At 43.4% G+C, this 24,938-nt stretch overlaps 1 protein-coding gene across 2 annotated transcripts; it reads right to left on the bottom strand.

The window, feature by feature from the left end:
- Window positions 1-1,247: 1,247 nt before the first annotated feature.
- LOC111970910 (beta-galactoside alpha-2,6-sialyltransferase 2) lies at window positions 1,248-24,520 on the bottom strand. Of its 2 annotated transcripts, XM_023997663.2 has the most exons (6): window positions 24,305-24,520; window positions 14,638-15,528; window positions 11,978-12,075; window positions 11,533-11,634; window positions 7,526-7,700; window positions 1,248-3,311 (listed from the first exon to the last, which is right to left on the bottom strand). In XM_023997663.2, the coding sequence occupies exons 2-6, from the start codon at window positions 15,455-15,457 to the stop codon at window positions 3,064-3,066; spliced, it is 1,443 nt and encodes a 480-aa protein (XP_023853431.1). In that variant the 5' UTR covers window positions 15,458-15,528; window positions 24,305-24,520; the 3' UTR covers window positions 1,248-3,063. The 2 variants fall into 2 exon arrangements, with proteins under 2 accessions (XP_023853431.1, XP_023853432.1); XM_023997664.2 differs by lacking the exon at window positions 11,533-11,634.
- Between the last annotated feature and the right edge of the window lie 418 nt (window positions 24,521-24,938).

Raw genomic sequence — 24,938 nt, 5'->3', positions numbered from 1 at the left:
GATTGGTAGGATTGAGAGAAGAGAGTAGGAGAGAGTGCACGCAAAGAGAGAAACTGAACGCTACTTTTACATGATTAAGACTGTGTTCATTGGACAGATGTTTTTTTTTTTTTAACACTTGGTTCCCTTTCCTCCACTGCAATTAAGACTGATATCCTAGAAAGAAAACATCTTGTGACTAGATAATTAGGCTGTTTTTTTCTTTCTCAGCTGGGATGAATCTTAAGGCTACAGGTGTTTCAGAATACTCAGATCAGACAGGTCTGGCCTGGTAATGAGATTGTAAGTGTTTCGACTTGCATAGCCCTATTAGAATACTTTTTGAAAAGCGCTCTGCCTTCCTGGAAGATTAAGCAATAACTGATGTGACATGACAGGATAGGTAAAGGTAGTGAACTGGAAACCCTGCTTCACTCAACCAGTCCTGTCAGGTTACTTAATAGCCTATTTTAAAGTCAATTAGGGAAGGAAGGGAAAGTCATTAWTAAAATAATTMAAACAGTGATTAGCCTATTACAAGGAAGGATGTTTTTTAAGTATTGGTGATAAGTATGACACTGATTAGCCTATGTCAAGGAGGGAAAGGAGGCTTTTATATAAAATACAAATGTAAACATTGATTAGCCTGTGCAGTGAAAGAAGGAAATMACATTTCTCTAAGTACTGTAACAAGACCTTGTATGTCCTTCWACATCCTCCTATGTGATTGGCCTCTCAGGACATACATTTATGCACAGCTTTATGTATGATCATTTCCTCCCAGGTGGGGCGGATCCGTAAGTCGGCGGCYCGGCGGAGAGAGTTCCACATCCTGTTCATGGTGATCACTACGGTGGTGTGTTACCTGCTGTGCTGGATGCCCTACGGCGTGATCGCCATGATGGCCACCTTTGGACACCCGGGCCTTATCACCCCCATCGTGACCGTGGTGCCCTCCATCATGGCTAAGAGTAGCACTGTCATCAACCCCCTCATCTATATACTCATGAACAAACAGGTGAGCAGAACCTAAACCAAAAATGTGTCCTCTACTCACCTCCTCTCCTTCGTTACATTGATGTGAAAGACGTGACCAGATGAAAGCCAGCCCACTGACGAGCTTCCACCATTTTTTCTTACACTTACAAGTGTTTTTCAATCAAAGGGAGGAGACGAGCAGGTAATACATTTTTAAGCAATTGAGATACAGCCCTTGCCTCTTGAATTGTGGGATATGTAGTTAAACAGCTAGTTAGACCAGGGTCAAATCACAAGGCAAGTACAATATCTTTATTCACAACAGTTTAAGTAGAAAACAATGGAAAAMAAATACAAATTTTATACAAACTAACAAATGATGTTCAGTACAAACTGATTCTGGCTATAGAAAATTATCTGTAAAAACAACATGATTTTTGTTTAAAGATCCCAAAAGGTGTGAATATTATAGTGTTTACCCTCAACAGTAGATCAGCAAACACTTCTCAAAAAAATATTCAAAAGAAAAAGGACTTTTCTATTGCTGTGTTTGGTGCATTCCAAGTGAATCATAGAAAGGACATTCTGTCCATTTACATTTCCAAGCTGAGGCCTCTGCTTTGCTTTTGTAGTGGTGAACTCCTAGAATACGTAGTGTTAACAGTTAACTTCACACAGGGAACATTTGGCACAGTATCAAGTCTATATCACCATTGCCAAAAGCCTTAGACRGCTGTGCTCCTGAGTGGCGCAGCGGTCTAAGGCACTGCATCTCAGTGCAAGAAGCGTCACTACAGTCCCTGGTTCGAATCCAGGCTGTATCACATCTGGCCGTGATTGGGAGCCCCATAGGGCGGCACACCCCTGGCCAAACCTGGTTAGGCCGTCATTGTAAATAAGAATCTGTTCTTAACCGACTTGCCTCGTTAAATAAAAGGTTACATTTATTTTATTTTTTTAAATAAATGTGCCTCAAACTATTCATAGCTACATTCATTGCATTGCACTTGACCAGACTTCTAAATCGGCAAACAAACCACATTTACATTCTATTTACACAGTGTGGCTGTAGAATCATATCAAGGCCAGGAAAAGTAACTGCTGTCAGTTTTACCATCTAGTCGTTGAGGAACAGTAACTTTAAATAGCGTACGTACAGAGGACACGAGAACACTGATAAGAAAGTTTGAGTTCCTTACTCACATACACACAGATCAGTGGTTAGGTTGAGTGAGACTGGTTCATGCAAAAAAGTGAAAAGTGGTTGTTTTCCCCATAGACCTACATACACTACTATCCCTGCAATATTCTTTATCAAAAGGAACGCAACATGCTTTTTGAACGGTTTAAATTCAAACCCTACCCCTCTCAAGTAAACKTTTTACACTGCATGTTTTCAATTCTCTATTTCTATGCTCTAAACATGACCTGTACATGAAAATGCACCTCATTAGTTGAATCAGAAAAACATGCCTTTGACCGATGTTCAATATTTMAATCTATAGATCACTTTCCCACYTTCATACCATGACCTCTCTCGTGTACAACACTGTGTCACAAGAACAATACCTTAAAACGATGACCCATCTCTCCAGTAGGAATACATCCCTGAAGGACTACTTCGGTACACAATACAACAACATCACATCCACATGCCCTAAACGCCCCCCTCCTTTCAACCATGTTGACTATTGCTATCCTAACCAGCAGCAACGGGCTGTTTTTTTTTTTTCTTCCAGGCTCGGCGAAAAACAAAGACATTTCTCTGCACTTCAGAGTTCGGCCTTTAAACTATTTCACTTCTTTTAATGTTGAAACAACTATCAGTTTAGCACCCTTGACAGTCTCTGGTCTCCGAACCTGATGGCCAGAGCAGCTTCAGCTGTTGACACTATCCATTGTGACAAAGGCAGTTCTCGAGGACGATCGATTAGTATTGGCAACACTCTCCTCCTCTTCACTTCCTTCCTGACTTTCCAGACAGCGGTCCAGGTCAAAGAGACAGATCATGGCCCACGGACAACAGTGCTGACTCAACTTAGCCTCTTCAGTCGCTTGATTAGTATCAGCACGCTCCGTCTCTTGATGGCCATAGGAGGTCAAAGGTCAGGGCCCACAGTTGACCGCGCTGAACCCCGAGAGCGTGACCTTGCCCTTGGTTTTGAGGTCGTGCTGGGTGGCYCTGTTCATCCTCTGGACCAGTTGCTTRTCAAAGAGCAGGGGATGGTACGCCCCAAGGGTGCAGGCGGCGTCGTAGTAGTGCTCGTGGTAGTGGCACAGGTCTGTCTGACGCAGAGAGGGGATGTACTCATAGACATGGACCTCCTCACACAGCGACATCATCAGGACGATGCCTGGAATCAAAACAAAAAGGGCAAAGATGAATTCATTACAGCTCATACTGCAATCTAACAACTTGCCCGAGCCGGACGAGTGCGTGCGCAAATTGATTTTGTCCCCCCACACCAAATGCAATCACGACACGCAGGTTGAAATATCAAAACAAACTCTGAACCAATTATATTAATTTGGGGACAGGTCGAAAAGCATTAAACATGTATGGCAATTTAGCTAGCTAGCTTGCTGTTGCTAGCTAATTTGTTCTATTTAGCTAGCTTGCTGTTGCTAGCTAATTTGTCCTGGGATATAAACATTGAGTTGTTATTTTACCTGAAATTATTATTTACCTGAAAGGTCCTCTACTCCAACAATTAATCCACACATAAAACGGTCAACCGAATCGTTTCTAGTCATCTCTCCTCCTTCCAGGCTTTTTCTTCTTTGGACTTTATATGGCGATTGGCATCTAACTTTCATAATAACTATTTTTCATAATAAGGTGTATTACCACAGCCGACCAACCGATCTCAGTTCATCTTTCAATCACCCACGTGGGTATAACCAATGAGGAGATGGCACGTGGGTATATGCTTCTAAAAGCCAATGAGGAGATGGGAGAGGCAGGACTTGTCACAAATAGAAGCAAATTCTATTTTAGCGCCTGCCAATGCAGATGCTCGTTGGCGCGCGCAAGCAGTATGGGTGCAATGATTGAATAACATGTGTAAATATATTTTGCAACGCACACACCCCCCCCTATCACACACTCCTTATCACACACACACCCACACCCTCTCACACACTCTCTTTGTCCCTCCCTTGCAGTTCTACAGGTGTTTCCTGATCCTGTTCCACTGCAAGCGGCCCAGTTCTGAGAACGGCGTCTCCTCCATGCCCTCCAAGACCACCGTCATCCAGCTCAACCGCCGGGGCRACAGTAACAATGTAGCCGTCACGCCCCAGCTCTCCACCGGCGCCAACCACCATAACCACAACCACCATCCCCACACGGTGGAGTGCAGCACTAACAACCGTGAAGACACCATCCCCGTCTCCGAACAGACCAGCCCAGACCCCAACCAAGAGATCACCTCCTGTGGACAGCTGCGTACCCCCCGAAGCCCCTCTCAACCCACCCCCCTTTTCCCCCACGTGACAAACGCTATCCAGTGATCCACTGTGTCATATGATAGCGTCACCACCGAGAACTCTAGAGGATACGGTGTTATCCCTGGCATTTTTCATGCGGTGTCGCCCCCAAAAACTCAGTCTACACAGTGATATATCATGTGGCGTCACCCAACAACTCTCCATAGTGATTTGTCATTATGAGAACGCCTCAACAACAGACTACCCATAAACGTTCCATGATGAGGCGTTGTGTCACCAGAGAACTCTTCTATACAGTCAGTGATCTAATCCACAACGTTACCCAGACAGAGAACTATCAATATCTTCTATTCCACGTCATCACCCCAGAAACTACACTGTGCTCTATTATCTTATAGAACAGGGTACCCCAGCTGGCGGCCAGCTGGTGGATTTATTTGGCCCCRTAAGTTCATYGCAAATATAKATTTAAAAAATATATATTTTTTGTATTTTTGTTGTTGGATATAAGACTGTAAGAACATGAAATCAGCTCCAATTGATTTTAAGTTTGGAAATCTGTTTTGAAATGATTATGCTTTAGTAAACGTRATKTCTGTTTGYGCTTCTTGCTGTCAATTGGCAGTAATTARGTTCTGGCCCCCCGACCATCCGCTCAAGAAAAAAATAAATACATCGGCCCGCAGCTGAATCTAGTTGATGATCCATGTTATAGAAGGTGTGTCTACCGCCCCAACCCATCTAGATGGTCAACTGTTACTTTGTTACTCAGTAAAAGGTGTAGATTTATTCCTGTCAAGTCTTGCCGTGAGAAAACGCAACAGTGTGGTGTTTACTTAAAAATAATAATAAATAAACGTGTATTTTTCCTCAACTTCAACGTTATCATATTGTTACATGTGTTACGTCGATAGACCCCAGAGTTGTATTAAGACTGCAGTGGCTTTAGTGTTGTCAWTACTGTTACAGTACGAAAAAAAGMKTTTTGTCATAACTGTGGCCATTTCCAATGAAGTGCAATAACAGACAGTTCATCTATTACATTTGTTCTAAAGCAGCTATATGAAGCCTATGTGAATGATGCTGGTGAAGCTGAATTCTTTGCACCTCATCTGTGAGATCAAATCACCTTGGGCCTCATTCATTTGCTCAGTTTCTATATTACATTTCAGCATACCATCAGTTGTTGAAACAATAGGAAGGATAARCACAATGTTTARACACATAACTAAGGMTGTAAATCACACATAATCATGATCATTTCTAGATCACACTAAGTTGCTAAATCACACCTACTTCATGGTTATTAAATCACTATATAGCTGTGGATTTCAACTATTTAAGATCATATCTGTGCGTAAGAACATTTTATAAATGATGCACCTGGGTGATCTGTGTAAAACTGGCTAGTATTACAACCTAAACTGGTATTAAACGTATGGCAACAATGTGAAGGGATTTTCCATTTCATTGCAGGGTGGGGAGGGGAGGGTAATACACCAGAAACAGTTGGAGAAGTGTAACAGAAAGTGTGCATATTTGCAACACTTGTCTTGCGCTCTTGAAGCCATCATCCCATTGGGCAAGAGAGATCATAACAATGTTCAATTGTCAGTTTGAAATGTTTAGTCATGACAATGTGGAAACAATGCTGATCCAACCAATATTTGCATGTTGGGATGACAGCCAGGCGTTMTATGAAAGCCACAACCTGTTAAAGTTACCATCTTTCTGTGCCTGTAATGTGGAGTCATGCAGTATCTGGCTTAGCATGTTGACATGTGCCTCAGTCTACAAGTCTAAATGATGTACATAGGTACCTAGCAGCTCCCAGCAGGCAGTCAACAGCCGTGCACCCCACTGGGCTGCCACACAGTGGCTGTAGCCATCATACGGCACTTGCTTGTCTTTATCCACATGACAAACTGAACAGCACCGCCTCTCACTGCCTAATAAACTGTAACCCAAAAAACAGTTAAATAAATGGACTGCAACCCAAATAAAGTCCTTCTGTGAGTCATGGTCTGCCTCACTGAGTCCTGCTGCTGGCGGTGTGTGTGTGTTCTCTTTCTGTGTGTGTGTGGTGGTAGCACAGTAACGTGCTCAGGGCGACACAGCCCCCTCAAGCCCTCCTGCTGGGCTTCCAGGAATTGCCATGGGGTCTATGTCGTAACACCCCCCCCCCCCCATGTAAATTGAGAACAAAAGAGGGGGAAAAAACAACAGACGAATAAATCACCATTCCGCTGTTCTTTCTGGACTCTCCTCCGTACTTTTGGTCCGTGTGTGAGTGGTAATATTTTATGCAGGTTTAGAATGGTATAGATGCATATGTATAAACATATGATGAAAAAAATATTTTTTGCCTTGCCATAATCTTACCCCTAATAATCACATAATTTCTCCCCTAATAATCACATAATTTCTCATGTCTCACCGCTCTGCCCTTCCAAAACACCAACACGGGACACAATATGGGAAAGGGAAAGGGGGATACCTGGTCAGTACAACTGAATGCATTCAACTGAAATGTATTTAACCCTGAATCAGAGAGGTGCGGGGGGCTGCCATAAATTGACATCCACGTCATCGGCGCCCGGGGAACAGCTGGGTAACTGCCTTGCTCAAGGGCAGAATGACAGATTTGTACCTTGTCAACTCTGGGATTTGATCCAGCAGCCTTTCGGTTACTGGCCCAATGRTCCTACCCACCAGGCTACCTTAAAAACGAGTATTTGCTTAGAAAATCGATAATTGACTTCCTTGAATGCCAATTGTTATTGAGCACCTGTGCCCTCGACTGCGTAACCTTGTAAATAGATGTTGAGGTTGAACACACACGGAATAACAATTAAGCTCTTTGTTGTTATATTCTTACCTTTGAGCAATCGCAGATCTCACTCACAAAAGCATTGAACCAAGGATACCACCATATTGTTCTGAACTAGGCCTGCAGTACGTGCTTCATCTCAATAGTTAATGAAGTTTTGTGAATTCGATGCACGTTGGCTGAAGAGTGTTCCTGTCATAGGGAACAGGGTACCATTTCAGACACAGCGGTCAAACAGATACATGGATGGGTGGGTGCCCGGGTGGATGATCAGAGGCGCTTGCCCACCTATGAACCCAGAGGARGGGGGGTTAGGCTGGATGTTCTCCTGGGTGTTCCCCTGGATCACGTCCCACAGCTGCCAGATGAACTTGGGGTGGAGGATGTAGAACGGCTGTGTGGGCTGGAGCCGCCGGCGTTCTTCATACGGGGTGAACAGGTCATAGTCTGGGTTCCTGTACCACTGAAGAGAAGAGGYGACTGCAGTCAGCACCAAAGCATCTTTCTTTACGCTATCTGAAATAGAACGCTGCTACTCCGGGTCAGCACAATCATGACAGCATCTGCCGAGTGTCAGACTCACTGCTGCCACCGCAGTGTTGACACGGTGTCTTTGTTAAATCAAACTACTCCGGTAGCACAGCGGCCTGCTACGGAGCAGTCTACCTGCTAATGTATTTCAAGAGCACCTAAAATGAGTATTAGTACTATGGTTTTATTTGACTACGGGAAAGYATGTATGTTAAAATGCTACAGCTATTGTGCCACTATTGTGATGCGGGTTTGCTTGAATTCATCACCACCGTACTGACTGACTCACAACGTCACCACAGGAATCCCAACGCCRCAAGCTAAAATGTTGTATAAATACATYTTCCTTTCGTACACCACTGCTTACACAAGAGTCAATTAAATCCATGATTCAGGGAACAAAGTCGGGCATGGATATTTCCCTTGAAAATATGACGAGAGACCAACCTTTTAAAGTCAAGGTTTGTTACACCAATACTCATTCCCCCACTCCCATAGCAGGTATAATGGAGGTATTGATGAATGACCGCCGCAGTTATGCTTTAATTAACTCTCTATTCTGGAAGTTAATCTTATTTGGCATCCCACATGGCACCCTATTCCCTACAGTTCAAGGGCGCTAAATAAGGAATATGGTGSCAGAATTTGACAGAGGTAATCTGCTCAATAAACGTGGTGATGCTTTGACCGCAGAGTGAAAATATCAGCCTTTGTTCTGACACCCAGTCACATTAAGCTGCTAGGTGACAGATACCGTGTTAACTCMCTGGTTCTTCAAACAGTCAGGATAACATGAGGCAAAATTGAGTAAATTATACCTTTTAAGCATCAGATAAAGAACAGTAATTCGTTTCAAATGTATTCTGGGTCTGAAGCAAATTTCTTGGTAAAGTCCCAATGAATGTGTTCAACCATCCGTACAAAATGGGTGCATGTAGTACAGCAGGCTATACAAAAACACACATGCTCTACTGCGAGCGCACAAACACACACGCATGCATGTGCACACACACAAACAAAAACACACACATGCAAACAATGGCTTTCATTTTCAAAGTGGGGGCCATTAGAATAACTTGATTAACATGCAGCCCTTGATCATTGGCCTTATGAATGTGTGTGTGTGTGTGTGTGTGTGTGTGTGTGTGTGTCCAATCTGTATTTTAACTAATGCCATGCCAATGTGTGTGGCAGACAGCAGAGGTAATGTAAAACACATTACATTGTTCTCCATATAGCGTGCCTTCGAAAAAAACTCAACTTTTTTCACATATTGTTACGTTACAGCCTTATTCTAAAATGGATTAAATAAAACATTTTCCTCAGCAATCTACACACAATGCCCCATAATGACAAGGTGAAAACTGTTTTTTAGAAATTCTAGCAAATGTATTAAACCTTAAAAACAGAAATACCTTATTTACATAAGAATTCAGACCCTTTGCTATGAGACTTGAGATGTTTCTACAACATGATTGGAGTCCACCTGTGGTAAATTCAATTGATTTGACATAATTTGGAAAGGCACACACCTGTCTATATAAGGTTCCACAGTTGACAGTGCATGTCAGAGCAAAATCCAAGCCATGAGGTRGAAGTAGTTGTCCGTAGAACTCCGAGACAGGATTGTGTCGAGGCACAAATCTGGGGAAGTGTACCAAAACATTTCTGCAGCATTGATGGTCCCCAAGAACACAGTGTCCTCCATCATTCTTAAATGGAAGAAGTTTGGAACCACCAAGGCTTCCTAGAGCTGGCCAAAGGCACGTAAAGACTCTGCCTAGCGTCACGTCCTGGAGTGAAAACCTGGCACCATCCCTACGGTGAAGCATGGTGGAGGCAGCATCATGCTGTGGGGATGTTTTTCAGCGGCAGGGACGGGAGACTAGTCAGGATCAAGGCAAAGATGAGCAGAGCAAAGTACAGAGAGATCCTTGATGAAACCTGCCCAAGAGCGCTCAGACCTCAGACTGGGGTGAAGTTCACCTTCCAACAGGAAAACGACCCTAAGCACCACAGCCAACACAACACAGAATGGCTTGGGACAAGTCCCTGAAATCTTGAATGGCCCAGACAGAGCCCGACTTGAACCCGATCGAACATCTCTGGAGGAGCCTGAAAATGCTGTGCAGCAACCTCCTCATCCAACCGACAGAGCTTGAGAGGATCTAGGATAAAGTATCCTTCTAACCCCCCCCCTTAAGAGTTAGATGCACTATTGTAAAGGGTTGTTCCACTGGATATCATACAGGTGAATGCAATTTGTAATCGTCTGTAAGAGCTCTGCAAATGACTTAAATGTAATGTAAAATTGCAGAGAGAATGGGAGAAACTCCCCAAATACAGGTGTGCCGAGCTTGTAGAGTCAACCCAAGAAGACTTGATGCTTTAATCGCTGCCAAAGGCTATTCAACCAATACGAGTAAAGGGTCTGAATACTTACGTAAATGTGATATGTTTTTATTTGTAATCAATGTGCAAACATTTCTGAAAACCTCTTTTTGCTTTGTCATTATGGGGTATTTTGGTAGATTGAGGGAAAAAAACAATTGAATACATTTTAGAATAAGGCTGTAACGTAACAAAATGTCAAGGGGTCAAGGGTCTGAATAACAAGTGTACGTTCAGCAGGGCACAAAGTTGGGAAACGTTCAGATATAAATATTTGATGTAGAACAAACATGCCTCTCTGACATGTAAAATAAGGAATTGTGTCTGCTCTATTAATGACATTTCTACTTGCAACGTTCAACAAAGTTTGCCTACTGAACTGTGTGTCAAAGGAGGAGGAAATTCTAACAAARTGACAAGGCCTAAATTTGTGTTTTCTTAAGAAAAAATGTTATTAGTGTTTGTTCTGTTGTGATTGATCTTAGGCTAGCTACCATCTCTTTCAACTGAATAGACTAACAAATCGTATCTCGACAAATTGTCTCGCATACACTCTGAGAATGGAAGAATGGAAAGCTCCCAGTGTCTCATAGAACTCGGAAGAATTCCCTTTCACACTTATTGTGGAAAATGTAACAGCAATTTGTCAAACTACTTTAAAACAAGATGGAGCATCTCCAGAGGTTAGAGCCTGTTGATGAACAGTAATACGCTAGAAAACCATTTCCCACACCTCACCAGGACTGAGTAAGTCTAAAGTCAGTGGAAAACTACAGAAGATCTGTCCGTATCGTTCAGCTTCTCCTCATTACCACCCAGTTGGTCATCATGTTTCCTGACATCTGGAGATTGACACGTGACCCACATTAATCAAAAGGCTGAAGACAGCACTGTCACCATAGAGCGTATTCACACAGTTGGTTAACTGACTGTTAGTTGCARTGGAGAAAAGCCTCGGCTAAATGTTAACATGACCGCTACCGCTAACAGGATCTCGGGAAGGGGCCTGTGTAAGCTACACACCAGAAACCTGAATCTAAACACACAGACACTTTCTGAATTATTCAGTAAAAACCTTCAGATMACTTTTATAAAAATATGAGSCACTTTATTGTCCATTTAGAATGGAAACTGGTGTTGACGCTCTCTCGCAAGACACACCACCAGAGGGGCTGGAAGCAGTGGGTCAGCTGCAGTGCAMCGCTCCTGGAACAATTGTAGGGTGTTAAGTGCTTTGCTTGAGGCCACAACGGCGATGTTTGCTGACTCACTCTGCACCAGACTTTCCCTAAGATGAACCAGGAGATGATTAGGAAGTCATTAATGACACATACACACTACAGCGCGTGACTGACAGTGAGAGAGAGACCTACCCTGGGCAGGTCCACAGAGTACGGTGCAGGATCCCAGGCCACCAGTGTCATACCCTTATACAAAGAGCTGMTGGTGAAGCGATGCCTGGGCCGGGCCAGGATCTGCAGGGAGARAAATTACTGATTGCTGTACTGATAGCTCTCCAGCACACCAGGCTAAATGTAATATGAGGCAAGCAACGAATACATCTCACCTACAGTCCACATGTACAGATCCCATACACCAACTWGTCCTCTCCCAATGATAGGTGTATCATCAATGATTGACTAGATAAGCGTGGAAGTGCTGGGATAGCCTGTCTTAGTGATCTGACTAGCGGTTTCACTCAGCTCTAGATCAACTCAAATCATTTTCACAAGGCAGTGTGTCAGTGATTCCACTGTCAATCAATAGGAGGTCCTGAGTACTAAAGAAAAGTCACAGGAGGAGAAGTGGGGGACCTACCTGAGAGTTGATGATGCGGATGGTGGTCTTGTTGCCCACGTCATTCTCATAGCCCTCTGTAGGAGCAGCGTTGAAGCGAAGCACAGCCTCATGGGAATCTGAGTACAGGGTATGGACATAAGCTGTATGCATCACCCCAACAYTACCATGAAAATGGCATGGTTGTCTACAAGCATAAGTAATGTTGTTAGTGAATGTCTCCCTCGAGTGCAGTGGTGTTTAAACTTTTTCAGTGGGGACCACATTTTTTCAGCCAGAATTTCTGGGGACTCCATTTTCCCACCAAGAATTTCACATTTTGATTTTTACATAAACAAATAATCTCCATTTCATTGCATTTTCATGTCTTATTCAAATGAAAAGAAATACGTGTATTTTTATAATTATCTTCTCAAAAACATGTCTCATTCAATAGTCTGTACTCTTAATTTTTTTATTTTATATATATATATATATATATATAAAATAAATTTTATTTATTTATATATAACACAGTTATATATAAATATATAACATATATATATAACACAGTACCAGTCAAAAGTTCACACACACACCTACTCATTCCAGGGGTTTTCTTTATTTTTACTATTTTCTACATTGTATAATAATAGTGAAGACATCAAAACTATGAATTAACACATATGGAATCATGCAGTAACCAAAATAGTGTTAAACAAATCAAAATATATTTTATATTTGAGATTCTTAAAAGTAGCCACCCTTGCTTTGATGARAGCTATGCACTCTCTTGACAACTGTACRGGGCAGATGGCAGACAGCGTGTTTGGCGTCGTGTGGGCGAGCGGTTTGCTGATGTCAACGTTGTGAACAGAGTGCCCCATGGTGAAGGTGGGGTTATGGTATGGACAACGAACACAATTGCATTTTATCAATGGCAATTTGAATGCACAGAAATACCGTGATGAGATCCTGAGGCCCATTGTCGTGCCATTCATCCGCTGCCATCACCTCATGTTTCAGCATGATAATGCATGGTCCCATGTCGAAAGGATCTGTACACAATTCCGGGAAGCTGAAAACATCTCAGTTCTTCCATGGCCTGCATACTCACCAGACAGGTCCCTCATTGAGCATGTTTGGGATGCTCTGGACCGACGTGTACGACAGCGTGTTCCAGCCAATATCCAGCACAGCCATTGAAGAGGTGTGGGACAACATTCCACAGGCCACAATCAACTATATGAGGAGATGTGTTGTGCTGRATGAGGCAAATGGTGGTCACACCAGATACTAACTGGTTTTCTGATCCAAGTGACTACCTTTTTTTTTTTACGGTATCTTTATTCCCAATCATGTGAAATCCATAGATTAGGGCCTCYTGAATTTATTTCAATTGACCGATTTCCTTATATGAACTGTAACTCAGTAAAACCTTTGAAATTGTTGCATGTTTCATTTATATTTTTGTCCAGTGTATATCTAGTCCAGGTAAACTATAATATTATGCTTATCGTGATGCGTATGAGTCACTAACTGAACTCCAACACTAGAGAGCAGCAAACCCTTTTCTTTGGAGGTCTTATCTTACCGGCTGAAGTCTCATTTATAAAAGGTGCCTGCATTACTGTCACGGCTCTTCCTCCTCATTTCAAGGACACGCAGGCTACTCATCACATCAAATGAACAGATACATGGGGAGTGACAAGCCAATCGGATGCTATCAACACGAAAGGCTACTGAATGAATACAAAGTAGAGCGGTCTAAAGATCCCGTAGAGTAAGCCAGGGTTCCCATTCACACGCACTGAATGCGGAGCCATTTCTATAGGCGTGAGGAACATCCCAGCATCAGAGCTCTTATGCACTGTAAGGGTAGAGGCTAGTTCAATTCTAAGGGTAAATCAAACCTACCAAAGCAATACACTTATGCAGTGATGAAGACTAGTCTGACAATRAGCCAATTAGTTGTAATAACTTGTATACCTGTATAATCAGTCTGATTAGTAATACTAACTTGTTATTACTTAGGATGTTGAAGCTTGTGTGTAATATTGCAGTGAAGTAAGCATTTCACGGTAAAGTCTACACTTGTTGTATTCGGCGCATGTGACAAATAAAGTTTGATTTGAAGTACAGAAAGTGTCTGTCTATCCAGACATGTTCTTCCTTTCCCGTGAATATTTTTTAAGGAAGTAGTTAAAGGGAGCCTCAGTAGAGCCTCAGTTCCTGATAAGCTAGGTTAGTCTCAATGGAACTAGAGTCAGGAGAGATGTGGAAAAGTCAACATCGAGGTGAGGACAACAGTTGAATAGAGAAGAGACCTCTGGGGGGGGGGGGGGGGCAAACTAAAGCCTTATCACTCACACACACAAAAGTTCTGGGTTCTGGCTGGGCCACGACACTACCAAGAACAGACTTAGTTCCTGCCCAGCAACAGAGAATCTGTTTATCTTAGACATACAAGGAGATGACTTTGCCCAGTTGGAAGGTATAAATATGTGATTGTGTGACTTGTATGTTGTGTTATGCAGCTGCAACATCCTGCTGGGTGTAATAGATCTAGTTTGAGCTTTACTTCCGTCTGGATTTGTACCAGAACTTGGCAGCAGTGTCTTTATTTACATTGGAGCTAACAGTTACGTTATAAATACTGCCGATGTTTGAAAAATGTGTATCACCTGTCCTACAGCACTCACCAATTTCTCTCCCTAGGGAAGAGTTGAGGATAGCCCCGGCCGAGGTGACCACCGCACACGACTTGAACTTTGACCCCTGGCCCCAAAGCTGCTCCAGAGGTCGTGTGGGCACTAGCCTGTCCCAGGCCAGCCCAGAGAAGGGTTGCTCTGTCCCATCCAGTGTCCTCAACCTGGCCTGCTCCTTCAGTTCACAGAGTACCTCCCTCCCGCTCTGCCTACCCTTGCGCAGCCCCCTGTAGGCCACATGGTGCCTGTTGAGATTCAGGTAGTCCCTCATGGACTTCTGCAGGTGTGGAGCGAGCATTCCCACTGAGGCAATGCCCCTTCGCAGCTGCTGGACCACTGCCTTGGACTGGGATAAATAGTAGCCGTCTCTGCCCCGCTGCTCAGCCCTGGACATGCTCCCTTTCCTCCTCCTCCTTCTCAGTCTCTCCCTCCTTATCTTCTCTTCCCTTTCCTGATCCACCCCCTCCTCCTGGTCGCTCACCTTTTTCCAGACCACCGAGTCACCATTCTGGCTCAGCTCCAGGGCCTCCTGTTTTCCTTGTCGGCTGTGGCTGGGATCCTGGTTGGCGGGGGAAGATGAGGATGACACCCCAAGAGGAGAAGCCCTGATGCCCGATGTACTACCCTGGATGGAGGCCAGACGGCGGGTCTCGGTGTGGGTGAGCGAGGAGGGCGAGCGGAGATCCACATCCCGGGGGTCCAGGAAGTGGGAGAGCAGGGCCAGGAAGATGAGGAGCCAGGCCAGCATCACCACCAGAACCAGCTGCCTCCACTGCTTCATGGTTGGGATCATGGTGGAGGTCCTGGGAGTCATGTTGGGTGCAGCTGGGGTACGGTCCCGTCACCGACCCCTAGAGGCCGACCTGGCAGTGCTCAGGATGAGGCCTAAAGAGGTAAAACTTTATTAGTATAGCACATTTTCATACAATAAAGTGGATGATCAACTTCAGTAGTACCGCACCAATTCATACAATACAATGTATCCGTAAGTGTAAGCACTATAATAGCTTAACCCCCTAAGGTCTAATGGCCCAGGTTTCTACTAAGCTAACATATGGAATTATTTTAAGGTCATACTAAGGAACATTTAGCTATCTGATTTAGAATCCCTGTAAAAATATAAATAAAATATATTTAATGAAACATTGAATTTGCCCTTAACACCATTAGCCCTTAGGCATTAAATAACATATTCATACATGGCAAAACAGATAGTAAAAAAACATCAAAAGGAAGTTAGGGCTCCCGAGTGGCGCAGCGGTCTAAGGCACTGCATCTCAGTGCAAGAGGCYTCACTACAGTCCCTGGTTCGAATCCAGGCTGTAACACATCCGGCCGTGATTGGGAGTCCCATAGGGCGGCTCACACTTGGCCCAGCGTCGTCTGGAGTAGGCCGTCATTGTAAATAAATAAATCATTAAATAAAGGTTCAATAAAAATGTTTTGAAGTGTCTGTCTTACATTTTTTTTTTTTTTTTAAATGTACCCATATTTAGCCCCTTTTTTTGGCACTAAAGTACTTCCCATAAAAAATGTTTTAACTGGTACCGGGCTGCCTACAGACGACTTTTGTGAGGCTTGTGGGTGCAGTGTGTAGCCCAAACTGTTCGGACACTACAGAAGTTTTCATGAGAAGAGATGTCTCCTGGTCCTGTCTCTTATACACATCTAGATGTGTATAAGAGACAGGCCAAGCCCAAACTGTTCGGACACTACAGAAGTTTTCATGAGAAGAGATGTCTCCTGGTCTGACAAACACTGCTGTAGCTCTCCCGCCTTCCACCGCAGATGCGGGRGGCCGACATTAGCGGATGCGGTGGATTGAGACGCAGCCCATGCAACAACAACAAAAACAACAAATATCTCTAGCTTAGACAGAATTTGATAGAGATTTTTGTATTATGCTAATTGGATTTCCACAGGGTCGTGGACAGAGAGATATAAGAAACACTACAAAGACCAGGATGGACACATCTCCCTTGTTGAAAATGCTTCCTTCCTGACCTTCTTTCTCCGCTTTGAAGTTCGAACGGAACTGGACTGTCTTTTACTTTTGAGACATGAAAGCCTTCCTCTCTCTCGGATGTATCCTGCCCTTGTCAGAACTTTCTATTTAAAATAGAAGGTGCTGATTCCTGCTTTACCAAGCAATAGGGAACATTTGAATAATAATCCACTCCGACCTTCCATCTATCCTCGTATTCACTSTTTGATCCTGTAGTGGTTGACTGTAGTTTTGACAGCAGTGTGGCCCTGAGTTGGTTGGGTTAAGTCATGTCTGGTTACATTCTCTATGGGCAGGGGCAGAGGAGGGGTTGGGGAGCTGTGCTGTACCTCTCCCACGTACCACAGTGAACACAAAACAGACAGACTGTGTTTTTCACACAGTAGAAAAGGCTTAATCATCATCATCCACAGTGGGACCTGTTTGTGAAGTGAAACCTGAGGTAACGTGATGTGCGTCGTTTCCGGATATTTTTGAGCAAAACATAAATTGGTGTGCTCACTCGGGGAAAACATGTTGCCCAGAGAAAATATTGTAATGTGTTCTCCTCCATTCACCCACTGTGCCATTTTCTTTTGCAGGTGCAGCCAATTCTTACCACCCTGTCAACTCGTTTTCCCAATGGGGGGGGAACATATTGTATGACCAAATGAACAAGAACAGTAGCAGTCATTATAATAGCAGGTAAATGTAAACACCGGCTGTGGCACGCAAATGCAGAATGCTAATCGTAGCTCTCACACCAGCACTCGCTAATTGTTGACGTTTCTCGAATTTGTAGTAGAATTGGCCCCTGGAGCCTTTTTTTAGACTAAATGGAGAGCGTTGAGGTTTTCGAACAGCAGCGGTAGAGACTGAGCCATCACAGCTAAGTATTAAGCTATGACAGACAGACACAGAGAGTCAGAGTGTGAGAGAGAAAGAGCAGAGAAAGACAGAGAGGAGAAAGAGAAAAAGAGGAGAAAGAGGAGAGAGAAAGAGAGAAGAGAGAGAGCGAGCGAGAGAGGAAGAAGGAGAAAAAAGAGAGATACAGGTCTAAGTTAAGAGTAGATGTGGGGTCAAACATGCAGACTAGGTTAAGTGTTGCCAGAACCTAGTGTCGTAATTATGAGTTTAGGGGGTTTGAAGAGTCAGAGGGCTGATTCCCCCTCAGAGCAAGAGCTTGCGCAGGGCAGGGCCAGGCAGGGAACCACCAAGCCCCAGCCTCTCTCTCAGGACTTTACCCACACAAAGTACATCTTCAAAGGGTCTTTCCATCACCACCGGTGAGCCAGTGCAGTGGAGCTAGCGTGAATGACAAGGAAGGTTAAACTGAAATAATCTGCCTTGGGGCATAGAAAGGAAAAGGGAAACACTACTGAAAGGGGGGAAATAAAGGTAATGAATTGAAATTCCACTGGGTAACCCACTGGRAGTATTCTGAAGAGAGATGTGGGCCTCTTTTCTTTGTTCAATTCAATAGTGCTTAAGCTAGGCTACTAAAGCTAGCTCTCCATTTCAAAAGCAGGATTTGAGTGGAATTAGTATAGCATGGAGAGAAAAAAAATATCGGGCTTCCCAAACCTTGTTTTTAGCAAAAAACACCATGACTGAACTGACATCTCCACTGGCACTGACTATATATCCCCCACTACAAAGTCTTGTGGGAAGCTGGCTGGCCTAAACTGATCCTTGGACCACTAAACCCCCCCCTAATAAGAGCACAGGGGTCAGAGGTCACACGTCTGTCTTCAATCAGAAAGAGACAATCTTGCCCCAGAAGGAACACAATTGGTCCTCTGCTTTCTCTCCAACCAGATAGTCACAAATTGAACTCGGCGAGCATGAGCGTCATGTGCCTGCCTGAACACAGTGATGTAGCAACACCCTGAACACAGTGCTGTAYCAACAATAACACAACGCTCCATCAAGCACACGAGCTAAGTCAACACATAAGAACACACCCAGATCCTCTGCCCACAGATACACATACACCCAGATCCTCTGCCCACAGATACACACACACCCAGATCCTCTCCACATAAAAACAATCCATCTAGATCCTGACGGTAATGTCAAGGTGTCGGCGAAAACAGAAACAGCATGGCTGAGATAGACAAGGGAAGCCAAACAACAGCTGTTGATGTTTCCTCTGTGCCTCTGAGATAACTGAGATCATTCATAAAACCACATCTGAGAGAGGGGGAGATAGAAAAATGAAAAATATAGAGAAAAATATAGAGATAGGGCCTGGTTCCTGCCTTATATCCAATCATAGACATAGCAGGTATTATGTTTCGTAGTAGAAAATATAGACATCTTTAGCTCCAGTCTGGTTGGGAACCGAACTGACCGCTGGCCCTCTTCACACACCAGCTGGTCTCACAATGGGCCACAGCCYGGGTTTGGCACATGGCCCCTGGTCTCTCCGGCAGTGCCCACGCACACACAACCAGTAATGCAAACACACTTGCGCAAACCTACTCACACACACTCATGCAAACTCACACTGGCACACAGTGAGACACACACACACAATCTCTCTCTCAAACACATACACACACACAGCCTGTAGAAGTCATTCCAGAGAGCCAGCAGCAGGAGGAGGTCTCTCCGTGGAGAGATGATATCCCCCCTGTCCTGTTTCTGCTGACAAAATGCCTTCCTCCATCTTCAATGACACGCCTCGCTAAGCTCCATCTATTCTGTTATCCTCTTCTCTCATGTGGTGCTGGCCTGTTTAGAAAGCACTCCTGCATTGCCATTGTCATGGCACATAATGCATTCTGTATATGCAGAATTATAAACTGGTTGGTTCGAGCCCTGAATGCTGATTGGCTYACAGACATGGTATATCAGACCGTATACAACGGGTATGACAAAACATTTATTTCTACTGCTCTAATTTCGTTGGTAACCATTTTATAATAACACTATGGCACCTTGGGGGTTTGTGATATATGGCCAATATACCATGGCTAAGGGCTGTATCCAGGCACTCCGTGTTGCGTCGTGCCAGGAACAGCCTTTAGCCGTGGTATATTGGCCATATGCCACACCCCCTCGGGCCTTATTGTTTAAATCTACCTCTTGATGTGGTGCATAACAAAAGCTCTTAATGTGGGAGGAAGGTAAAAGTAGCTTTGGCTCCTGGCTAAACCACCATTGAGAGAGGCTCTCTAATAACCATGGCAGGAGGGGAATTTACAGTACACGTTATACCACCAGGCTAATCTACTCTACTACCTCTCAGCTCACGTCACATGTAGAAGATCGAGACTCAACGTCCACATGGCTGCAGGAGAAAAACGTCAAGAGGTTATTTACAAACAAATGGGCAAATGGAGAGGGGTTTTGTGTTGGCTTGCGATTCACTTATCGGTCAGAGTTTCTCACTCGATAATACTACGACAGGGGAGACAGCAAACGCATGTTCTTCACAATGATAATAATTGTACTTAGTTACAAAGTACCTAGAAACTTTCAATTGACTATTGGGGGGGGGGTCCACTGTAACAGTACTGTATGCAACCTAGAAATATTACATTGCAGTTTTCATTTCACCAAAATCCTCTCCACTTCCTAATTTCCGCAGATATCACACAACGCATGGACAGAAAAAATACACGATAACATTTCTGGTCAGGAAGGACACAGCAAAGTTCTGTGTTTGTTTGATGGGAGATGAAAGAAAAGTGAGTCACACGTATATGAGCTACTAGGGGATGTGTGGTGATCAGGTAACCTCCRGTGACTCAGTCTTCATGCTATCTTATCCCAAAATGGATGTCAGTCTCAGGACTCTCTGACTCTCAGTGGCTCCAGAGCAAAAACCACCTCATACTGAGACAGAGAGGCTGGCTGACTCAGCTCCAGTGTGTGGTTGTAATGGCAACATATTAACATTCACAAACATCCTGAGGYCCTCATACATCTCCCTACGGATTCAAAATAAAAGTCTGGGACCGACTGTGGTAATAGAAATGATACAGGAGTGAATGAAGGAAAATGCCTTATTACTCTTCCATCTAGCCTTTTTTTGAGGCGAGTTAGTTAGCCATAAGAGAAAGTGTGACAGAGGCATTATGTCTCTTCTTGTGTGGACCAGTTTAATCTAGCCTACAAACTCACCAAGCAGTTTTGCATTAAAAGAGAGCAGCAAGACATCCGCTCTCTCTACTCGAGTGGCTTTAGGGAGAGAAACCCTGTTTTGTGTAGCCTAAGCCTCGTGACTGAGTCTGTGTGACTGAATGAAATGATATCTCATAACAACTACTGTAGCGGGCCTGCGGGCTGGCACCAGAAGTGACTCACACAGCAGGGGCCAGGGTGTTCAAGCTAAAAAGATTTATAGTAAATCAGATATAGGGGCAATTCCTCGGTAACAGAATGACGCTAAAACTCAGATTTTTCAKTTTAAAAGTATGACAAACAAAAAACATTGATTGCCAAGTTTYAAAAAAACATACAACTCAATGCACTACCTACTCGTGGCTCCCGAGTGGCGCAGCAGTCTAAGCCACTGCATCTCAGTGCAAGACGTGTCAGGCTGCATCACATCCGGACGTGATTGGAAGTCCCATAGGGCGGCGCACAATTGGCCCAGCGTCGGCCGGGGTAGGCCGTCATTGTAAATAAGAATGTGTTCTTAACTGACTTGCCTGGTTAAATAAAGGTTTAAAYAAATATATTKAAAAATTGGTCGCATTGGTGCGAGCTGCACATTCTACATGGTCACTTCACTCAAAACTGTTRGATTAATACATGGCTAKTAGCAGTAGGTATTATATTTATTGCGACCTAAAGTTTTTGGAGTTTGCACTTACTCGGGTGGTAAACTAGCCCCAATAATATTAGTGCACATAAAGATGCAGGAAAATTCATCTATATTGAACAAAAAACTAAATCAGAAAAATCTGGAGCCTTATTTTAACATTCAAAAATAACAATAGCCTAATTGTTCACCCAAAATGCATCACAATCACTGGATTAGGTTGCACATTCAAATCACAACATGAAAATATGAAGAAATACGCAATCTTGAATACCATCTCAGTATCTCTTACACTTTTTTAATAAAGCACAAAATTACTTTAGAAGATGATAGAAAAAATTTTATATATGTATATTGTGTGATGCAGCAATTGTTTTTTGGGGTGAGACGGGTGCACCAACTGAAAATCCTAGTGGCACCAGTGCAGCAGGGGAAATGTTAGTCTGGAGTCATGTGTAATCAGTTATTTCCCAACCTGCTCTCGTACAGTACTCTACTTTTCCTTGCTGTACTGTCCATGATTGGTTTAGATTTGGACTGACCACATTTCAACTACTTTTCAACATTCATGGACGTCCGGTGTCGGTCAGTGTTCAGTGAGTGAAGGGGCTGGTTACAATAAATGGAAGGAGAGGGGGCTCATGGGTAGGTGTCAGTAATAGCTGAGAGAGGTGACATTAACTGGAGAGAGAGAGAGAGAGAGAAAGAGAGCAGGGAGAGAGAGGGAGGGGTGGCCAGACTGTTTTCACACTCTTGGTTTGACCACCACTTGGCAGAAAGAGAAAGTAAACAGTTATGAGCTGAATATATGCCAGTGGGAGGGAGGACAGTAGCAGGTGACCCAACTGTGGTTTGTGACTACTATGAATTRCCATTGCAGTCAGTTTAGTTTAGACATTCTGTTAGAGTTTTTTTGTCATTCTGTCAGTTACTGATTTGGTAACAGAACAACGTGTTTGAATCACTTAATAAATCATAAACCAAATTGATATCAGTAAAACACTACAGCTAATTGGTAGGTCTACCTTTYCTTGTTAATTCCGTGAGCTTTCATTCTCCTCCGTCCTCATGAGGGAGCGAAATGATCAAATATCTTAAAGATATGTGGGTTTTTGGTAACAGAATGACAAGACACTAGGCAATATTTCTTAAACTTACAGAAGGCTAATAATTCCTGCAAAACTAATTATAAATGTTGATATTAGTTGGCAGGGGTCTTTCCTTCAACAGTATTGTGTTTTGATGTATTTCTAATACTTGTTAAGACTTTTTCTACTAGATGTTTTCTAAGACCTCTTTTGACTAGAAATCAAAGCCTTTGCTTATTCCACATTTTTTGGAAGGAGATTTTAAAAAATGTAGATATGCCTTAATTTCTCAAAATATAGACTATTTGCTTTCATTTGACACGAAATGTGATGTGCTTCTAAGAACCTCACATGTTAGTGCTCATGGGGATTTTTACATGGAAATGCCCTATACTGTCTGGAACAAACCATGGAGCTTTCAAACAGCCCCAGAAATGAATTAATGCTGTATCTTTCAGCATAAAACAGAAAGTCGGTCTTCCAACATTTCTGTGAAGGTATTTATTTAACCATCTAAACTGGATGGTTTGAGCCCTGACTGCTGATTGGCTGAATGCTGATTGGCTGTTCTTATGCAAGRCCTTAGCCKTGGTTTATTGGCATTCYTTGGTTATATACCACACCTCATCAAGTCTTATTGCCTAGGTAACYCACCACATGGCGAGACAAGGTGTTCTTTACCTGCATGTCAAGGTCTCGCCAAATCCCAAAAATGCCACTACGATGATACGCACTTGCGTAGATCTGAGAGAATAGGAAAATAATACGCAATTTGGTGACAATTTTACCCATTATTAGAAAGCAAAGAGGAGCTATTACCTTATTGACAGCTGTACCTATCCAGGGGTAGGTGCTATGGGTCGATATAGGATCGGGTGTTTTAACAAAGGGCTGCAATTGACACACACACACAACACACAAGGGAGGATACCCCATTCCCKAACACCAGGTGTTCACAGGTGTCCAGTAATTAAGATGTCAGGACTGTGAAAGGTGGCTGAACCGACATGTCTGGGGCCAGTCTGTAGTCGATTGTCAGCTGGTATCTGGGGCTACTGACCCAGAGTGTCAGGCCAGGTGTCCTGGGACTGGTGGTGTTGAGGTAGCCTGGAGAAGGGCTATCAGACAGGGCTGCACGGCTCCGACCCTGACACTCCTCAATCCTAAACCCAAATCATTCCACAATGGTAATTTGTGGTCATATGGAATTGAATTGATTAAGATATGCGAGTCCATCTGCATATTGTAGTTTAAAATGTCAGAAACGTAAAACAATATAGTCAAATTATGAAAAGATGAGTCAATATAGTCCAATGTGTGTATGATTCTTTGTGCTGTACGATGTCGCCAAGTTGACTTTTGAGAACCAATATTGATTCAAATAAAAGCCTTCACTTGGCAGTTCGTGTTGATCCTCTCAACACTGGGATCAGTTCAGCAGTGGGATCAGTTCACTGCAGGAATTATGACTGTGTACTGTTACAAAATATTGATAAATATTCCAATTAGACAACAATATAATATCACTGGCGTTTTCAMTTCGATGGGAACCCATATTTTTGTGGTAGATGAAATAGGCACACATTACGTTTTGCCCATGTTGTTATGATGTAGGTAACTTTATAATTCATGCTACATTTCGAATGAAAGCCAGGGACAATGTTTTAACCATTCTGCATGCCCCCTTTTCCATGGCACAGGTCGAAACCCTTTGTGATCTCTATATAAGCGTCCCTCTCACCATAACCCTCTGTTTGAAATACCCATGGCATCATTGATTGCTCTGTCTGATACAAAMATGATAAAATGCCTTACCTGAGCTAGTCAAACCCTATTCATTCCCGGCGAACATCGACATTTCTTCAGGCTTAGATCTGAAATGCAAAGACTAAACGGAATGCATGCTTTCGCGCCATCTTCAAAGAAAGAGGCAAGTTGCAACCGAACGCTATTCAGTGCTGCTTTACGAACACACTACAGGATGTGTAACGTGGTGTTGTGGTTCTTTCAATTGAGGTATAAAAGGACCGTCCTTTCTCGATCCTTTTTTTTGGGGGGGGGGGGGGGGGTATTGTGGGCGGGGCGAGAAAGTAGGGTGGGCGGGGCATAAGTGAATGATGTGGAATTGAACTGCAAATTAAGTAAACAAAATATTGAAACAAAGTTGCTATTTTACTTCTGTGTAGACTATATTTACACCATGCCTAGTCTATCTAATCTCGCAGACAGATCAGAATCACAGTCTAAAGCTTCCACATCAAATATAGCCCTACACAATACAGCCTGCCACCACAGAAGAGTAGTCCAACATATTTGCTCTCAGAGTCAGATAACATAATGTCATTTGTATAGWGATTTTTATAGGGAAATCGTCTGTTCTTGATGCATTGCACACCATACTTGTCACGAGATCATGCCCTTGGCAGGCACATTCTCTACAGTGACACGA

This window comes from Salvelinus sp. IW2-2015, linkage group LG12 (genome assembly GCF_002910315.2).
Source record: "Salvelinus sp. IW2-2015 linkage group LG12, ASM291031v2, whole genome shotgun sequence".
NCBI lineage: Eukaryota > Metazoa > Chordata > Actinopteri > Salmoniformes > Salmonidae > Salvelinus > Salvelinus sp. IW2-2015.
This window is presented reverse-complemented; position numbering and strand designations above follow the sequence as displayed.